At 40.0% G+C, this 20,291-nt stretch overlaps 2 protein-coding genes and 1 pseudogene across 2 annotated transcripts; all 3 read left to right on the top strand.

Annotated features, from left to right (window-relative positions):
* Positions 1-2,468: 2,468 nt before the first annotated feature.
* Positions 2,469-7,602, top strand: LOC141825619 (chaperone protein ClpB1-like). The gene is made up of 9 exons (XM_074713004.1): positions 2,469-2,858; positions 3,130-3,545; positions 4,277-4,986; positions 5,474-5,655; positions 5,747-6,031; positions 6,112-6,452; positions 6,637-6,913; positions 7,009-7,200; positions 7,290-7,602. The coding sequence occupies exons 1-9, from the start codon at positions 2,469-2,471 to the stop codon at positions 7,431-7,433; spliced, it is 2,937 nt and encodes a 978-aa protein (XP_074569105.1). The 3' UTR covers positions 7,434-7,602.
* A 2,992-nt stretch (positions 7,603-10,594) lies between these two features.
* LOC141846955 (beta-glucosidase 13-like) lies at positions 10,595-19,890 on the top strand. The gene is made up of 16 exons (XM_074734992.1): positions 10,595-10,599; positions 11,053-11,176; positions 11,373-11,526; positions 16,452-16,529; positions 16,657-16,726; positions 16,796-16,854; positions 16,946-17,021; positions 17,099-17,176; positions 17,260-17,347; positions 17,436-17,688; positions 18,089-18,204; positions 18,328-18,545; positions 18,763-18,794; positions 18,979-19,081; positions 19,397-19,505; positions 19,596-19,890. Exons 3-16 carry the CDS (start codon positions 11,374-11,376, stop codon positions 19,762-19,764), a joined length of 1,602 nt encoding a protein of 533 aa, XP_074591093.1. The 5' UTR covers positions 10,595-10,599; positions 11,053-11,176; position 11,373; the 3' UTR covers positions 19,765-19,890.
* On the top strand, positions 13,354-15,578 carry LOC141848209 (AT-hook motif nuclear-localized protein 10-like; annotated as a pseudogene).
* Positions 19,891-20,291: the final 401 nt, after the last annotated feature.

Here is a 20,291-nt window from a genome sequence, read left to right as displayed (position 1 = left end):
GCGAAGTCCTTTGAGCGTGTTGTAAGACCGCTCTCAAGAAAATCACTTCCCGATCCCCACCGCTAGACTTTATCTCCTCTTCAACGTCTCTCACGATGGTCTTCCACCGTGCTCAGTCCTCCGTAAAGTTACGCAGGGACTCTCTCCTTGCCGTCGACCAGCTCATTCTCGGCCTTCTTGAGGACTCTCAAATAGCCGATTGTCTCAATGAAGCAGGAATCAGCGCTTCTCGATCGCTAAATTTAGTGACCGAATTTGAATTCGGTCAGTAAAATTAGCGATCGAATTTCATTTTGGTCGCTAAAATTAGCGACCGAATTTGAATTTGATCGTTAATTTTAGTGACTGAATTCCAATTCGATCGCTAATTAGCGACCGAAATCAAATTCGGTCGCTAAATTGAATTATGACGGTATTTTTTATGATTTTTTTCGATCGTTAATCGGTCGTTAAATCCGATTAATGACCGATTAGCGACCGAAATTTCGGTCGCTAATCGGTATTATTTTTGTAGTGTAAAGAGGTAATGACTGCCGCCTTCTTTTTAGCCCGTGAATCGGGCCACATCGAGGCCACCCCTCTCCACGTCGCCTCCGCTCTCGCCATCGACGTTGGCGGATTGCTCAATCAGACCCTTGCCAATGCTTCTGGAGGCGTCAACGACTCTGCTGCCAAGGGCGGAGCTAGGATATTGATCGAGTATGGGCAACGATATAATATATTTAATAAAATCAAATAAAATTTAAATTTTATAATAATAAAATTATGCATGTTCTAAAATTAAACATCAACATTAACTAAATAACATATATATTGAGCATAGGCAATGTCAACCTAGAAAATAATAAGTTTAGACTTTAGACCAGTGAATACTGAAAAAACAAAAAACAAAAAACCATTGCCTTATAGCTTCCTTTCGTTTACATGCCTAAACCATTTCTGATATAGAAGAAAAGTTATGAGAACTAGTTTTTCTTTTGCCCAAAAATTAAGAGATCAATTTTTTTTTTTTATAACAACTATTGTCTTAAACCGAATAAGATCTCAATGTAAACATGTAAACAACACAGACAAGTGGCAATATAGGAATAAGATCTCTATAGTAGACCTCGTATTGCATTCTCAAAAAGGCTTATTCCTTAAGTGAGCATGTAAACAACACAAACAAGTGGACTTATAGGAATATAAAATGGATTTCGATAAAACAGTGTGAAAGGGCAGGGGCTATTTCATGTTGATTTAGAGAAACAAACAGGAGACAGATAGTTTTGAGCAAATATGTTGTTCAATAATCAATACATCTAGTTTGTCCTGATTAAAAGATGTGAGCATATGACTTCTAGTTGGTCCTAATTCTGTCTACGGCTAAAGATTTGATTTAGAATGTAAGACAACAATAAATGAGGCTCGAATGAAACTATAAGACACAGATGCAGAACTAGAGAATTCAAATGCCCTCATTCAGATGCCAAGAATGTAATCCGCATGAAACCTATTAATCGACCCTAAGAACGATCCACATGAAACCTATGAAATATGCCAAATCGATGACGAAACAAGTCAGGATCTCATGAAAAAAAAAGTTCAAAAACAAACATTATTTCCCACATTGATCAAGCAAGAAATCAACCTAAAAGAGCAAAATAAGGACCGGAATAAGAGGACGGCAGGAGAAGCAGGGAGCAAACCAGAGGTGTGTGGATCTAGAAGTGGAGGAGGATTGGGGAACCGATCTAGCTTGGCCGGAGATGAAGGCGAGGCGATCCCGTGGCCGTGGGGCGTGGGCCACCGCCACCGCCGGCGAAGACGAAGAGGAGCGTGGAGAGTGGAGACGAACTTTGCTACGGCGAGGTAGGCAACGGCGAAGACGAAGGAGTAGCTTGGCCGGAGATGAAGGCGAGTAGGCGACGGTGACGGCGAAGAGGAAGAGGAGCGTGGGTTGTCGTTCGATGAGAAGAGGAAGAGGCGAAAAGTAGGGCAAAAGGGCTCAGTGTGGGCAACTGCCCACACTGGGCCCATGTAAGCTCCGCCCATGACTGCTGCGAAGTCCTTTGAGTGTGTTGTTACGACCGCTCTCAAGAAAATCACTTCCCAATCCCCACCGCCAGACTTTATCTCCTCTTCGACATCTCTCACGATGGTCTTCCACCGTGCTCAGTCCTCCATGAAGTTCCGTGGACTCTCTCCTTGCCGTCGACCAGCTCATTCTCGGCCTTCTTGAGGACTCTCAGATAGCCGATTGTCTCAATGAAGCAGGAATCAACGCTTCTCGATCGCTAAATTTAGTGACCGAATTTGAATTCGGTCAGTAAAATTAGCGATCGAATTTCATTTTGGTCGCTAAAATTAGCGACCGAATTTGAATTCGATCGCTAATTTTAGCGACCGAATTCCAATTCGGTCGCTAATTAGCGACCGAAATGAAATTCAGTCGCTAATCGGTATTATTTTTGTAGCGTAAAGAGGTAATGACTGTCGCCTTCTTTCTAGCCCGCGAATCAGGCCACATCAAGGCCACCCCTCTCCACGTCGCCTCCGCTCTCGCTGCCGACGTTGGCAGATTGCTCAATCAGGCCCTTGCCAATGGTTCTGGAGGCGCCAGCGACTCTGCTGCGAAGTCCTTTGAGCGTGTTGTTACGACCGCTCTCAAGAAAATCACTTCCCGATCCCCATCGCCAGACTTTATCTCCTCTTCAACGTCTCTCACGATGGTCTTCCACCGTTCTCAGTCCTCCATGAAGTTCCACGGGGACTCTCTCCTTGCCGTCGACCATCTCATTCTCGGTCTTCTTGAGGACTCTCAGATAGCCGATTGTCTCAATGAAGCAGGAATCAGCGCTTCTCGATCGCTAAATTTAGTGACCGAATTTGAATTCGGTCAGTAAAATTAGCGACCGAATTTCATTTTGGTCGCTAAAATTAGCGATCGAATTTGAATTCGATCGTTAATTTTAGCGATCGAATTCCAATTCGGTCGCTAATTTTAGCGACCGAAATCAAATTCGATCGATAAATCAAATTATGACGGTATTTTTATGATTTTTTTTCGGTCATTAATCGGTCGCTAAATCCGATTAACGACCGATTAGCGACCGAAATTTCAATCACTAATCGGTATTATTTTTGTAGTGTAAAGAGGTAATGACTGCCGCCTTCTTTCTAGCCCGTGAATCGGGCCACATCGAGGCCACCCCTCTCCACATCGCCTTCGCTCTCGCCATCGACGTTGGTGGATTGCTCAATCAGGCCCTTGCCAATGCTTCTGGAGGCGCCAGCGACTTTGCTACGAAGTCCTTTGAGCGTGTTGTTACGACCGTTCTCAAGAAAATCACTTCCCGATCCCCACCGCCAGACTTTATCTCCTCTTCGACGTCTCTCACGATGGTCTTCCACCGTGCTCAGTCCTCCATGAAGTTCCGCGGGGACTCTCTCCTTGCCGTCGACCAGCTCATTCTCGGCCTTCTTGAGGACTCTCAGATAGCCGATTGTCTCAATGAAGCAGGAATTAGCGCTTCTCGATCGCTAAATTTAGTGACCGAATTTGAAATCGGCCACTAAAATTAGCGACCGAATTTCATTTTGGTCGCTAAAATTAGCGATCGAATTTCATTTTGGTTGCTAAAATTAGCGACCGAATTTGAATTCGATCGCTAATTTTAGAGATCCAATTCCAATTCGATCGCTAATTAGAGATCGAAATGAAATTCGATCGCTTAATTAGCGACCGAAATGAAATTTGGTCGCTAATTAGCGACCGAAATGAAATTCGGTCGCTAAATCGAATTATGACGATATTTTTTATGATTTTGTCGATCATTAATCGGTCGCTAAATCCGATTAACGATCGATTAGCGACCGAAATTTCGGTCGCTAATCGGTATTATTTTTGTAGTGTGAAGAGGTAATGATTGCCGCCTTCTTTCTAGCCCGCGAATCGGGCCACATCGAGGCCACCCCTCTCCATGTCGCCTCCACTCTCGCTGTCGACGTTGGCCATTGCTCAATCAAGCCCTTGCCAATGCTTCTGGAGGCGCCAACGACTTTGCTGCGAAGTCCTTTGAGCGTGTTGTTATGACCGCTCTCAAGAAAATCACTTTCTGATTCCCACCGCCAGACTTTATCTCCTCTTCGACGTCTCTCATGATGATCTTCAAGCGTGCTCTGTCCTCCAGCGGGACTCTCTCCTTGCCGAACAGCTCATTCTCGGTCTTCTTGAGGACAATGAGATAGCCGATTGTCTCAGGAAAGCAGGAATAAGCCCTTCTAGGGTTCGTCGGAAGCTCCGCGAGGGTAAAAAAGTTGAGCGCGCTTCCGGGGACTCCAATTTCCAGGCCCTCAAGACCTATGGCCGAGATCTTGCACGGAAGCTCGATCCTGTGATCGGACGCAACGAGGAGATTCATCGTGTCATCCGAATTCTTTCGTGGAGGACAAAGAACAATCCCGTCCTTATTGGCGAGCCTGGTGTCGGTAAGACGGCCGTCGTTGAAGGCCTTGCGCAGCGAATCTTGAGGGGCAATGTACCGAGCAATCTTCTTGAAGTTCACCTAGTGGCGCTCGACATGGGCGCACTTGTTGCGGGTGCCAAGTACCGTGGGGAGTTCGAGGAGCGCCTGAAGGCAGTTCTCAACGAAGTGGAAGAGGCCGATGGAAAAGTAATTCTGTTCATCGATGAAATCCACCTTGTGTTCGGCACCGGGTGCATTGAGGGTTCCATGGACTCTGCGAATCTCTTGAAACCAATGCTCGCTAGCGGCCAATCGCGTTGTATCGGAGCAACCACGTTAGCGGAGTACAGGAAATATGTCGAGAAAGATGCCGCCTTCGAGCGTCGATTCCAGCAAGTGTATGTTGCTGAGCTTGGCGTTGCCGACACCATTAGCATTCTGCGTGGTCTTAAAGAGAGGTACGAAGGACATCATGGTGTTCGAATCCAGGACAGGGCTCTTGTGATTGCAGCTCAGCTCTCCAGCCGATACACAACTGGTATGTTTCTAAACTTTTTCTCTAAGCTATAGAAATGTTCATCGAACACCTTTTTCTTGATTAAAACAATGAACAATTTAGCTAATTTTTTTCCTGATTGTGCGTTTGGGTTAGTAGGAATACCATAGTTTAGGGTTATGAATTGTTCTATTGCAGTCAATGAAAATCTTGTTTTCTATATGGGCTTCTAATGTTTCAAACCGATAGATGAACTTCGACAAATTAACTGGTACTAGTGTTAAGCTTATGAGAACTACTTGAATCAACAAAATAGCAGCTTGGGCAAATTTGAATTGTCTTAGGCAGTAGAGAACCTAATTGCTAATATTTTTAAAGCTTCTACACCTGGAGCATCTAACTTGATTATGATCTTCGTTCGACTCTTTTGTGTTCAATGTATATACCACATTGTGAAATGTTTTTGGTTTAAAGAAATTAACATCTTGCAGTTGTAGCCATCTGAGTGTTGTCTTAACGCTTTTGACAGGCCGACGCCTTCCTGGTAAGGCAATCGACTTAGTTGACGAAGCTTGTGCAAATGTGAGGGTACAACTTGATAGTCAGCCAGAGGAGATTGATAGTTTGAAGAGGAAAAGGATTCAGTTGAAAGTTGAATTGCTTGCTCTTGAGAAAGAGAAGGGCAAAGCTAGCAAAGCAAGGCTAGTAAAGGTGAATATCTATTGCACCATAGACCTTAAGATTTACTCTTTTTTTCACTATGCGGCATGTCACCTTACATGTGTTCTTCAACGCAATACAGGTGAAGAAAGAGTTGGATGATTTGATGAATAAATTGCAACCATTAATTATGAAGTACAAGAAAGAGAAAGATAGAATTGATGAGCTTCGAAGGTTGAAGCAACGTCGGGAAGAATTTCTGTACACTATGCAGGAAGCTGAACGCAGTATGGAATTGGCATGTGCTGCAGATAATTATTATGAACTGCAAACCGTTGACAATGCTATTGCAAGGCTTGAGGGTGAGGGAGACGCCACTGAGAATTTGATGCTGACCGAGACTGTTGGGCCTGAGTATATTGCAGAGGTATGACTTCAAAGTTCAATTGCTTAACATTGTGGTTATCCATGAATCCTGTTACTGAGAGTTTTTGATGCCTTGGATAGGTGGTCAGTCGATGGATAGGAATACCAGTGACTAGGCTTGGGCAAAATGAGAAGGAATGGCTAATTGGCCTTGCTGAGAGATTACACAAGAGAGTGGTTGGCCAAAATCAGGCGGTTGATGCAGTCGCAGAGGCAGTGCTTCGATCTGGAGCTGGTCTAGGTCGCCCGCAACAACCAACTGGTTCATTCCTCTTCCTTGGTCCAACTGGCGTGGGTAAGACAGAACTAGCTAAGGCTCTAGCAGAGCAACTATTCGATGATGAGAACCTTCTTATTCGCATCGATATGTCGGAATACATGGAGCAACACTCTGTGTCACGCTTGATTGGTGCTCCAACAGGGTACGTGTAGTGGTCTCATAATTGTTGGTTGCTCTTATTTGTTTCTTCATATCATTTTAGCATCTCGATGATGTTAATTAGTTTCTCATTAGTTTGATTTTAGCTTCGAAATTGGTATCCTCGTATATTTGCTTCGTTAGTATCTTGATGATGCTAAATTGGTTTCTTATTAATTTGATTTTAGGTATGTTGGCCATGTGGAAGGTGGGCAACTGACTGAAGCGGTGAGACGCAGACCATATAGTGTTATCCTCTTTGACGAAGTGGAGAAGGCTCACATTGCCGTCTTCAATACGCTTCTCAAAGTTCTCGATATTGGTAGATTAACCGATGGACAAGGGACCGTGGACTTTACAAACACTGTTATTATCGTGACTTCTAACCTCGGCGGCGAGCATCTTATTGCTGGACTAGTCGGTGAAATTTCAATGCAGAAGGCTCGTGAGCTAGTTCTGCTAGCGGTACCTTAAAAAAATATATTTTCATTTTCAGTCTTCATCGCATTGTTAAACAATTCCATGAATCTAACTATCATTTTGTAATCTTGATCGTGCAGGTGAGGAGACATTTTAGGCCTGAGCTGCTGAGTAGTCTAGATGAAATAATTATCTTTGACCCGCTATCGCCCGAGCAATTGAGGAAGGTGGCTAGACTCCAAATGAAAGATGTTGCTGTTCGGCTAGCGGGGGGCGTTACATTGGAAGTGACAGATGCTGCTTTGGATATAGTGTTGTCGGATTATGATCTAGTAAGCACATATTACCCGATTGTATCTATTTCAATGATCAACCAAGAAAACTGAGAGCTAATAGAATCTCTTTGTCTGTCTTACTCCAGGTATATGGTGCAAGACTGATTAGAAGATGGCTAGAGAAGAAAGTCGTGACTCATCTATCCAGAATGCTGATAAAGGGAGAGATTGATGAACACACAACTGTCTACATTGATGCCGAGAGAAAAAAGAATTGGTTTACAGAGTGATGAACCGGGAGGAGGTGGGGGCTGACATGGAAGAGTAAACTGTCTCGAAAGGCTCTTAAATGCTCTTTTGAAGCTCGAAAGGCTCTGTTTAAGCTCTTTTCAAGATCTCGAAATGCTGTTTTGAACTTTTTTACCTAGGAAAAGTGGCTCGTATCGAAATGCCATTTTGAAACATGTTGCTTAACAAGAGGTGTTCAGTATCAAAATGTTATTTTGAAGCTCTCTTTTCAAGATCTCGAAATGCTCTCTTTGTTTTCATAGGATAGGGTCTTTTTAAGTGTTGCATCATAAGATGGGTTTGCTCTTTTGAAGCTCTGTTTGTTTTCATAGGATAGGGTCTTTTAAAGTCATGTTTATTGTTTATGAGGCATGTGCATATTATAGAATTATAGAAATAGACACTTATATCTGAAGCGAACTAAACTAATAACATTGGAAAGCTGGAACCCCGCAATTTGGATTCTCTCGTTCGCTGATGCATGATTCTATTCTTCTCTTCAATTGAACTCCTTCGTTTTGGAGCATTAATTAAGGATCTTTCACTGCTGCAGATTACTGGCTCGGGCAGGTCCCGCACAATGCTACGTCCCTATATTGCCCAGCTCATTGGGTCCGGCAGCTACTAGATCAAAACTGGAATTCAATATCCGAGTAAAAAGGAGGAGAGGAGCATGTGTTAAGCATATTGCATCTACAGATCCCGTACTTGAGTTAACTTTTGAGCTTTCATTCCTATCTTAGGCTGCCGTTTACCTGCTTCGCGTGCCCATTCCAGACAACTCTTGGCTAAGCTTCTTTGGGCGGAGCTTCCTCGATAAAGTTTAATTCAAGAACCTCGTGTTCTCATATAGAGGATTGATCTACTCATTATATACCTGTTGCAAACAAAAGAGGAAACCAGTCTGATTCTGATTCATTTATTCGTATTAACCAGTCGAAAAGAGGAAGACAGTCAGATGAATCTTATTCTATTCGTATTAACCAGTCGAAAAGAGGAAGCCAGTATACCAGTCTGATTCAGGACGGAGGTAAACCCTCGGAGTTCATACTTATGGCGTCTGATTCAGATTAAAGTCTCAGATTTCAGTGGTTTTATGCCCAAAACATGGGGTTTCTTACTTTCTTTAAATTCAGTTGTCCATTTACTGAAGGGAAATGGGTTTTATACCTAAAACACGGGGTTTCTTACTTTCTTTCCAACTTGACAATGAATCATTGAAGGCAAAGTGAGTCGAGGCAAAAAAAGACGGGGTTTCTTACTTTCGACAAGACCTCGATTAATTTACTGAAGGGAAAGTGAGTCGAGGCCCAAAATACGGGGTTTCATACTTTCAATCCAAGCGGGACTCCTTTTGCCTAGGGAAAAGGAGTCGAGGCTAAAAACACGGGTTTCTCACTTTCTATCCCACTTTTGGACTCTTTGCCTAGGGAAAAGTGAGTCGAGGCTAAAAACACGGGTTTCGTACCGTACTTTCATGTCTCCCTTTTAAGTGCGGATGAATAGTACTAGAAATTGTTAAGCAAATCAATTCTTCAATTTCATGATTGCCAAATCCTGATTCTAGTGGTTCAAATGTCCTCTTTTCCATTTCCGTTCTCTTTTGCTTCATTTGATTTTTAAGCTCATTCAGTTGGTTTTGGGTCGTTATTTTCATGATTTAACATCAATTTGACAATCATTTCCTTATAGGTAGTTTAAGGGAGATTCTTGGAGTTTCAGGAGTTTTTTCAATTTCCTGATGGTCAATTTTCAGGTCATTTTCTGGTGGTTCCAATTTATTGATATGAAGTTTCTGGGAGTTTCAATTTCCTTGATGGGAGTTTTTGGTAGATTCAATTTCCAGATGTTTAGTTTTTTGTAGTTTTAATTTTCATCCATTTTATGCAAAAAATGTGATTCTATTAAAAGAGACTGGAGCAATTGTATGTTCGTTTCATCTCGCCAGGGTTGCCTCTCCTCTCATCATAACCGTGTAGCCAGCCTAACGAGCTCGACAGTTGGACAAGAGCCAGAACCTAACCTAAACAGAACTTTTTCTATCTTCTAGAAAAGAATTCAGATATCTGATACTTGATTGAATGAGTTAAAACAGTGCTTTTTGCCATTGTATAATAATCTCATTTTGCGATCAGCTTTTTAATCATCTTTTTAGGTGACGGCGTGTGATTCTAACTCGCTCCTCTCTCGTCCATCACGAACATGCCCGGCTGCTCTCTCGTCCATCATGAGATGGAGGCACAAAGACAACTTGCAGTAGCTCACACAAGTGCCGATGGCAGTCTTAACGGAGTGGAACCTAGTGAAGATAGGAGCCTGAAGCTCCTTGAATTATTGATGGTTGATAGACCTCTTAGGCAATGCACATGATCAGCAGGGTATCTAGTTGCGGTTGACATTAATGGACGAATCTTGCTTAGAGCAATGATCAGAATCTGTAATTGGAAGTTTGGATTTCTTGCTTTGCAAATGGGTCATTGCAGGTAGGGTTTGAATGAGGGTGGACAAGCTTTCATGGATTTGTGAGTATTATGGTGCATTGTAGCCATTAGGAAGACAGACACAGTGGAAGGATCAAGTTGCAGCTAGAAGAGGCATGTCCACACCATCAGTTTGTCATCAAGTAAGATGTGTTTTGGTGCTCCACACTGAGTCAAACATGTGGACAAGATCAGAATCACACTTCCTCTGTCAAACATGTGTTTTGGTGCTCCACACTGAGTCATATATTTTAGTGAATGCTGTGTTTTTGTTTCAGTCAATAATTTTACAATGAAGCATGCTACAGTGTAGCTAATGACTATCATGCTTTGTTTCTCAGGAAGGTTTTGCATTTGCGCATTGCACGACCTGCAAGGCTCCTTATTATTTGAGGGTTCATGTTCATGTAGATAGGAAATGGAGAGTTTTGAAATTTCGGTTCTTCGTCACTAGAGATATACTAGTTGTATTTGCAGCCGTTCAACTTGTAAGCATGAACTTCATCCCATTTATGATGTACTTTTAAATTTTTAACAAATTTGTTTGTTGCTGATCATTATTGTGTGAACTTTGGACAGATAGTCTCTCTATTGGCATATGTGGTCTACTTGATTGATCATTCTCAAGACAATTGGTTGCGGTTGGCTTGGGGATTTGACAGTGAAATTAGTTTATACTATATATGCGGTTTGTTTGAATGTTATTTGGATCTAATATCAAATAGGACAAAGCAAGTCATTTCAATTTTATGCATGATACATACATGTGTTTTTGAAGCCATCCTAGTTAAAACCATCATAGTTAAAACCATGCTTTTACTCAACAATTTTTTGAATCAGGCCTATCTTCTTAGAATTTAAATTGGATCAGTAATTTACTCGTAGGGTTTCTCATGCAACTCATCGGTTATATCCAACTATGTAACTCAATAAGCACTAGGATATTCCCATTAGTAACTCAAACTATGGTATCTCCAACTATAGTCAGAACTATATTCCCATTATCAAATTGTTTGTGACAACTCATTTCCACTATAAACCAATATATTATACTTATCTATCTATTCATACTTGGTTTTTAGAAACATCATTGCATCTCATTTATGCTTATTTTCCTAATGAATCTTGTCCATAAATGCAGGGGCGCTATTATTTTTTGCTCTGCTTGGGTTATCTGGATGCTTTATTACCTGCTATGATCGAAGAGTGCGTAATGATCTGGCTCAGCCATGTAGAGAGTTGTGCCTTTGTTGCTGTCAACCTGGGTTTGCAACTATTTTTCTTTAGTCCTATAACTTTTGAGATTTATGAAGTCACTGCAATTTGTCATACACAGTCATTTCTGTTTATACGTACAACAACCGTTAAACAAAAAAAAAATGCCTTTCTTTCTCCCCAATTTCTTCATCATGCATGCCCATGTACTTTCTCCGTAATATTGTTTCATTTTTGTTGTTTCAGAATGTATGCCGACTGTCATCTCCCTGGAACTCTTTGTATGTGGACTGACTGCACTACATGCTTCGAGAGTTGTGCGAGTACAGCTGGAGAATGTGGATGCTTGGGAGGGGCTGGCGAAGCTGGACTACCATTACTTTTTATCGTAGCACTTGTTGTTCTTGGGCTCTTCACTGTCATTGGCATATTCTACAGTGTTCTTGTTGCAACGATGGTCGGCCAACGAATCTGGCAGCGCCACTACCATATACTCGCTAAACGAATGCTAACAAAAGTGAGTTAGATTTCCCTCAGTGTTAAATAATAATCTCCATGTTCACTTTTGAATGGCCTTGGAAAGTAATGTGAGACTATAATCATCTACATCAGGAGTACGTCGTTGAAGATGTCGATAACGAGGGCACAGATTGGTGCCCGCCACAGCTACCACAAGAGCATATTCAGCAGCTAAAGTCGCTTAGACTCCTGTAGTTCAACATTTGAAGACATTTTAAGTTAGCATTGCCCCTTAGAGGCGGATCATATAGGCATGTATTTAAAAAAAAAGTGTCCAATTTGGCCACAACATTTCAAATGGAGGATCTACAGGTTGTACACTCGATGCTTTGCTTTGTAAATATGCCTTCCTTTTATAGTGGATGGATTAAAAGTTACGTTTCCTCCCCACATTTTGATCTCATGCAGTGTACTTATCCCAGTTGACTTATGTCCTGTTTTCTCGCTGCACACATCGAATATTGAAGCATGTTCCCAGAATCTATACGTGTTAGTAGTAGAATTGCAATCTAAGAACACATAATAATTAGTGCAACAAACCAAATTCCTTCATAAATTGATCCATGTGGTGTTCATATCTGATCTCCAGCTTGTTTTGCGAACCCTGGCCTAGTGGTGATTCAGAATCTCCAACTAGCAAACTTCACAGAGCTCATCGGCCAGGACAAGATGGTCCTCTCTGTTGGCGAAGCCGTGGTGTCTTGCGCTCCGAAATCAAGTGATCGGCACTGCCTCTTCTGCCTGCCGGGCGGCATGTGAGATGATCTTGGCTTCAGTGGCGTGCGGCAGACACTAAAACAGAGAGGGAGCAGCGAAAGCGAGAAGAAATGAGAGAGAGAGAAGAGACGAGAGAAGAGGAGTTGCAGACAGACGAGTTGCGAAGGACAACGGCAGCAAGCGGTAACAGCGAGTAGGTGGTGCGGTGCGAGCGGCATGAGCGGAGAGGTGGCATGGAATCAGGACGAGAAGAAAAGTGAGAACAGACAAATAATTAGTTTTGTTCCTTAAAATTTATTTCTAATTTTCTAAATAATATCATAATCTATTAAATATAATACATTAAATTAATTTTAAATCGATTAAAACAATAATTTATTTGATTTTAATTATCATATTTACTAAATAAATTATTTTTTTATTTAATTTGACATATAAAATATTGGTTTGATTTAACATAATTAATTGTATAAAAATTTTAAAATTAAAAGAATTAAGAATTAGTATCTAATATTTATTGAATCTGTTTTTATTGTGAGTTTTATAATGTTTTAATGTTTTCCCTTTGAAATCACTTCTTTTATTTCCCCCCTAAATTATCGGCTAAAATCATGTTTTTTTAGCCATATTTGTGATGGAAAAGAGAAATTTTCAGGCTGATCTGGCAATTGGTTCGTTTACCTGGTCTTAGATTTTTTTTTTTTTTTTATTTCTACAATTTGGTAGATTTTTTCTTGTTTTTTTTGTTTTTTTGCCGAATTCGCTGGGCAATATAAAGGGATTCAGGGTTTTGGGAATATTGCAGACATATTGATTGCTCGGAGTAGTTCCTGCCTCTTCGCGTTGCTTCCTTTCGGAGGGTTAAAATTTCTGGTTGAGAAGAGGCTCTCCTGTTCGATCTTCTTCCTCTGTAGAACCCTACTGGAATTCTTGGATTTTGTGAATCTTGCAGAAGAGTTCATTTTTCTGTTAGATACTGCATTTAGAGGCCATGGAAGGGAGTCCAGAACAAAGCATTGCGAATACTACAGAATCCTCCTTAGTCAATTTGCAGAGTAATCCGACGATGGAGCAGTCGTTGGCGATGCACGGCGGGCCATTATCCTGCTTATCCGATGACCCATCGTTCTTGAGGTTGCTAAGCAGTTCATCCGCTGCTCATCCTCAGCCGTCGCCTTCTTATCAAGGAAACAGTGGTGGAGGAGGCATTCCCGAGGCCATTGGTTGTAGCTCCATAGCTCAAACAGCCAATAGTCCGAACTCGAACACAGGAGAGCCAGAAGCTAAGCGGAAGCGAGGGCGGCCCAGGAAGTACGGACCAGATGGCTCTGTCTTGGCCCCTTCACAACCATCTGCTTTATTGTCTACTTCTGGAATGATGAACGCTCCCAAGAGACGGGGCCGTCCACTTGGTTCTTGCAAGAAACAGCAAATGGTTGCTCGAGGTAAATCTCTGTATTTTCCTCAGTCATTAGCAGTTTCATGAAGCAGTTAATCCATATATATGCTTTGGTGGAGTTAGACTCTGTGTGACAATTGTGTTAGTTGCATATGCTCGATTCTTGCTTGAACATCCCAAGGATGCTCGAAGCCAAGTTGTTTATTTTATAGGGGAATTTTACTCTATCAATGACAAGAAAACGCATGGTAAATCTTATGTTTTTGACTTAGATTGTATTCCTGTCTAAAACACATTCTTAACTTCAAAGGGTGATACACTTTTGTGTAGTTTTACTAATGATGACATATAGGATTGTGACCTGTTCTGTGTGATTCATACTTTCTTACTTTTAGTGTTTTTTTTTTCATATTTGGGTTTATTGCATTTGTTGTAAATCGTTCACTGCATATTCCAGTAATTTGATCTCCTTATCTCTAAAATTTGAACTAGGATCTACAGAATCAGCAGAGTTGCAAAGGTTTCTTTTAATCCGTGTAAAAGAAGGAGAGGTAAGTAACCCCATTTTCTTCTTTTCATATTGAGGCCATTTTCTATACCAAGGATGATCAGTTATTATCAAGATTTGCTTCATTAGCTTTGTTTAATTGTTTTCGAATAGATGATTTGAAAACGGGTGTTATGTACTCGAGTTGATCTTTTGATTTTAAAATTTAACTAACAATGCACATGTTGTTCACTTTGTCTGCTATTAATAAGAAATATCTGGTTGCAGGATGTATTTGCAAAAATTTTGTCATTTACTCAGCTACGATCACAAACCATCAGCATTATTTCAGCAACTGGTGTTGCGTCTAAAGTAACTATTGTCCACCCTACCGTATCTGGTGGTAGACTGATAACTTACGAGGTTTGTTGAGCAACTGTTGCTTTTAGTGGTCTCATCATTTTCTGTATTGGGTGATATAGTTTGCAAAGATACACATCCAACTTGTATTGGCAAGAAGATGCTTGATTATGACATTCGTAGTTATCGATTGCCAGTCTTCTGTCAGTAACTGATGCATAGCAAGAAAGATGTCCACTTTGTTGCTTACATTCAGAAACCTAGACCTGATTGTTAAACTTAAAAGAAGCTTAGATTTTCTTTCATTTTGGGCTTGCCCTGCCAATCAGTTATAATACATATTCTGTGTGCTTGTGTTCAGGGTTGGCTTGAGATCTTGTCATTGACGGGTTCATTCGAAAATCCTGGTGATCAGCAGAGCCTAACGGGCAGATTGAGCGTCTCACTAGCTGATGCAAAGGGGAATGTCTTAGGCGGTCAAATAGCAGGGTCTTTGCTAGCAGCATCACGGGTTCAGGTATGTTAAAGCATCATAAACCAATTGATCCTATCAATTTCTTAGCTCTTTAAACTTTCAGCACCATATTCCACCAATGGCTAGTATAAAAAACGAACACAGTTCATCATAGGATGCTTCCAGTGTTTTCATCTTTTACAAAATCTGTCGAGTACTATGGATGATATGAGGGCAAGAGTCGTCATTTACAATGAAAATTATGATCATTCCTTGCTCCAACTCTTCTATGCAGGTAGTTGTTGCGAGCTTTGTAGACGGCATGATGGAGTTCAAAGATACTAATGCTACAGAGGTTGTTCCAGCCCCAAATCTCGTCTCCGGTGGGACAACCAACACCGGCAACTCGTCCGTTAGTGTACCGTCAGGCGACCTAGGAACCCTCCTCCTATTCAGAGCACAGCCACATGCAGCAACATCAATTCACTAAATGTCCCAGCTCTATCTTGGAAATAAGTAATCAATACACTTTGTCATTAGTATCCGATAGTCGTAAAACTTGGCTTGGATAAAGAAGGGGGTGGGGATAAACATCTCTGATGTTTATATGCCAGATTAGGTTTATTCATTCTGATTTCATCTCTTTATTCATTTCAAGTTGTATCGACAAAATGTAAGATGAAAGATCACCATGCAATATATATCCTTCTCTGCCCCAAATTTTGTTTAATTTGGCAGGAGTTTGAGTTCATGCCATTGGTTTCTTTCTGCTGTTGTTGTGGTTGTTATCATCGCAATTCTTTGGCTTGTAATTTCTACGTTCTAAACAACCAAAGCATCTCTTAGTTGCATTAAGGTTTATTTTGTTCTCCAAATGAAGTTTTTTTTTTACTTTTTAAAAATGTTTTGAATGAAAAGGTGTTATTGATATCAATAAATCATAGCAGGCCCAATTTTTTTTTTTTTAGAATACTGATTCTTAATAAATTATTTTTAAAATATCAAAAATTGACAAAATACAAAAAAAAAAAAAAGAAAAACTCGAACTTGGTCTATAGGTGCTCAGACATGTGGGCCCCGATACGGATGCCGAATGAGATTCAAATTAAATATTTTTACATGCAATAAAATTATTTTTTTATGTAAATTCAAATAAACCAAACTATGCGGACGCCAGACTCCCTATCCTACTAATTCCTACTCAGTCAAAAATACCCATTGAAGATGCAAGAACAAACCACTTCTGCAACCATAATGGCTTATGGAAATCGGATTGCAACAAGGCTTCGTCTTCCTCTTCTCCTCCTCTTCTCCGTCGGCTGCTTTCTTCTCCCTCATCTCATCATCAAGGGTTCGATGACATCGCCGACGCCTGCTAAAAGCGATGAGAAACCAAGTGCTTTGCAGATCGATCGGCACTCCTTCCCTAAAGGTTTCATCTTTGGGACCGCGAGCTCCGCATATCAGGTATCCCTTTTTTGGATAGCTCGATCTTCTGCTCAAATAAGCTTTCGAAGAAGTAAAAAACAGAAACGCATTTGTAAAATTCTTATTTATTTGGGGTTTTTTGTTTTGGTTAATTCAATGGTGATAGTATGAAGGTGCTGCAAATGAAGGAGGCAGAGGAGCAAGCATTTGGGATACTCTCACTCACAGGCATCCAGGTTTTGTTTTCCCCTTTTTGCTCCTCACATTAATTCAATTTGCATTTAAAGGACTTTGTTCTTGAGTAGAGTTGATAGCTGATGGAAGCAATGGGGATATAGCAGTTGACTCATATCATCAATACAAGGTAGTTTTTTTTCCCCTTTTCATCTAAAAAGGATTTGCTCCAATGAATCTCTTTATTTAAACTTTCTGTTAATAATTAGTTCAAATCACAGGAAGATGTGAGCATCATGAAAGGAATGGGCATGGATGCTTACAGGTTTTCCATCTCTTGGTCCAGGATTTTACCAAGTAATTTTTGAGCTAGTTTAAATTTTTTTTTTAAATTTCTCCTCTCTAAATATAAATGCTTTGTGATTTGATATCAGATGGAAGCATGAGAGGAGGAGTAAACAGGGAAGGAGTTGATTATTACAATAACCTCATCAACGAGCTCATAGCAAATGGTCTCAGATAAGATTTCATTGACACTGATCTAATTAGTTTCATTTTGTTTTCTCATAGAAAAAGAAATTCTTATCATTTGCAGGTTTGCAGCCATTTGTGACACTCTTCCATTGGGACACTCCTCAAGGATTGGAAGACAAATATGGAGGTTTCTTAAGCCAACTAATCGTGTGAGTATATATATTCCTGCACCTAAGTTTTAGATAAATCTGAGCATGAAAATTAACATCTCCTTTTCTTTTTTATTTTATGGTTCAGACAGGACTTCAGGGATTTTGCTGAGGTTTGCTTTAGGGAATTTGGGGACAGGGTGAAGCACTGGATGACCTTCAATGAGCCATGGACTTTTGCTTTGATGGCGTATCCTGATGGTGATAAAACAGGCCAGTGTTTTCCTTGGGCATCAGTCAGGTGTCATGCTGCAAATTTGGGTAGGGATCCCTATACAATTACTCATCATCAGCTTCTGGCTCATGCCACTGCTGTGACTCTATTCAGAGAAAAATTCCAGGTACTGCTCTCATTGTACCCAATTCTATGGCTTTTCAAGCTTCCGATCAGATTAAGATTTCATGTGAATCTAAAGCTCTGAACTTAGAGGCAAAGATGCTAGCATGGATAAGTCTAGTTCAACAAGTGTCCTAACTTTGATAATTCTTCATTTACGCTTTCGGTAACATTTGACACTTCGAGTGGACACTTGATATTTCATTTATCATGTGTAAAGATTTGTACAAATAACCTTGTCAACACTCTACCTGTGCCCGATCCTTGTGTGGCCTAACAAAAACTGATATAGAAGTTTCACGACCTAGCTAACAATCACCATCTGACTATAAATTTGTAGCATCTTCTTTTGCGTGAAATCATGTTTAGTAACTAATCTAACTTATAGAACATTGTTAGTTCAGGCTACACAAAAAGGTAAAATAGGGATAGCCCTATGCTCCAATTGGTTTCTACCCTACAATGGAACAAAATCCGACTATGAAGCTGCTTCCAGGTCTCTTGACTTCATGCTTGGATGGTAAGTAAACCAACGATATCATCACATATATTGCTAATAATTATCAAACAAAAGAACAGTCTAATAAAAACCATTATTTATTAGCCAAAACTGTCTGTGGTTCACCTGTCTCTACATACACAGGCTAATGGACCCCTTAACTCAAGGGGATTACCCTACAAGCATGAGGACCGATGTGAAAGACAGATTGCCAAAGTTCACAGAAGGCCAGTCCCAGATGCTAAAAGGATCATTTGATTTCATCGGAATCAATTACTACACCAGTCTGTATACCTACAGCTATCACCCATCCTCTGATGCAGACCCTACCTTCTACAGTGACCTGCATGTTATTCAAACAGGTAGGACAAATTTAAATGAGATCATAAGTGCGCTGTATCATCATTCCATTAACTTAATCTTCTTGTTGCTTGTTGGTGGCTTAATTTTCAACTCTAGGGAGTATATCTTGATGACATTTTTAAAAAGTAACTTGGAGGGTACAATTGAGTTTCCTCATATTAATTTATTTTGAGAATGTGAGTGAGTTCTTTTTACCTTGTCCATGTTTTGAAACAGGGGAGAGATATGGAGCTCTTATTGGTCCTAAGGTGAGACAGTTACATATCTATTTTAAACATTGTGGAGTGCTGGTAGACTTGGACCGGTGGTCCAGCCTATTGAACCGGTCTGATTCTATTAGAGGAGAGCACTAAGTTGAACTAAATTTTTGACCGGGTCAATAGGATCTTTTTCCTCTTGAATCAAACTGAAGTTTTTTCCCCTCATTTGTAGGCTGCTTCAAATTGGCTGTTCATTTATCCACCAGGTTTGAAAGAATTGTTGCTCCATGTGAAGACCAAATACAGTAATCCAGTGATATATATTACTGAGAACGGTTAGTTGTTTTCCTCAACTTTGTGCATTATTATTCTAGAAAAAATACAATCACTTTATGTAAAATAATTTATCATTTTTAAGAATGTCTCATATAGGATTAGTAAGTTCGAAGAATTAGATATCTAATTGTCAAAAAATAATAATAATAAGAGTGTAAACTTTCAATGGGATATTTTGATGATTGTAAAATTTTAAACGAAGTGAAAAAGAAAATTTTGAAGATAAAAATGGAAGAAAAAAAAAACCTTTCTAGCATACTTGATATTATCTTTATGTTTCCAATGTGTTTTTCTGAGTTTTGTAAATTGACCAGGAGTTGATGAAGTTAACAATGAAACCCTACCACTGGAAGAGGCACTGAAGGATGATACAAGAACAAGCTACTTTGAACAGCATCTCTTCTACCTTAACCAAGCAATCAAGTTTTTCCTTTCCTTTCTCTTTTTCTTAATCAATAATGGAGAATAAAATGGTACAGTTTCTAATTGGCATTATGTCTTGCTTGACTGTAGGGAGGGTGTGGACGTGAGAGGGTACTTCGCATGGTCTTTGTTAGACAACTTTGAATGGAGGTCAGGCTACACTGTGAGGTTTGGCATATACTTTGTGGACTATAAGCATGGCTTGAAGAGATACCCAAAAAAATCTGCCCTCTGGTTTAGCAAAATTTTAAAAGGGTAGATTTAAAATCTTGATGCAATTCATTTGTTTTATTAGAACAATAAATTAGGGAAATTGCTAGAACTCATTAGCGAATTGCTTGTGGTGTAATTCTATTTCGAGGTTTTAAGTTCCATGGACCTAATTCTGAAGGTAGTTAATATGTTTTGTCAATGGGTCTATTTGGATTAATGTTTTCCAATAACTCTATTGTATTACACTACAGAAATACAAGTATTGATGACAAAAAGTATTACTAAAATTTTAGTAATAATAATTTTATTACTATTATTTAATACATATCATCACACTAAAAAAACAGTCGATTAATGATGAATTTTAACGATGAACATATGTCTGTTATAAAAATAGCGAATAATTTCGTTGTCAATTGACGATGAAATTTGTAATAAAAATAATTTAATTGCAAAATTAACAACAAATGTATTTTATTGACAAATTCATTGCTAAAACTATTTTTGTCACGGAATGCATAGCAAATTGACAACGAATTCTTAATTCGTCGTCAAATTAGAGATAAAATATTA

This window comes from Curcuma longa, chromosome 1, assembly GCF_044706935.1.
Source record: "Curcuma longa cultivar G26 ecotype Majalengka, Jawa Barat chromosome 1, ITB_CL_G26_1.1, whole genome shotgun sequence".
Classification (NCBI taxonomy): Eukaryota; Viridiplantae; Streptophyta; class Magnoliopsida; order Zingiberales; family Zingiberaceae; genus Curcuma; species Curcuma longa.
The sequence above is the reverse complement of the archived record's forward strand: the minus strand, read 5'-3'. Positions and strand labels throughout refer to the sequence as shown.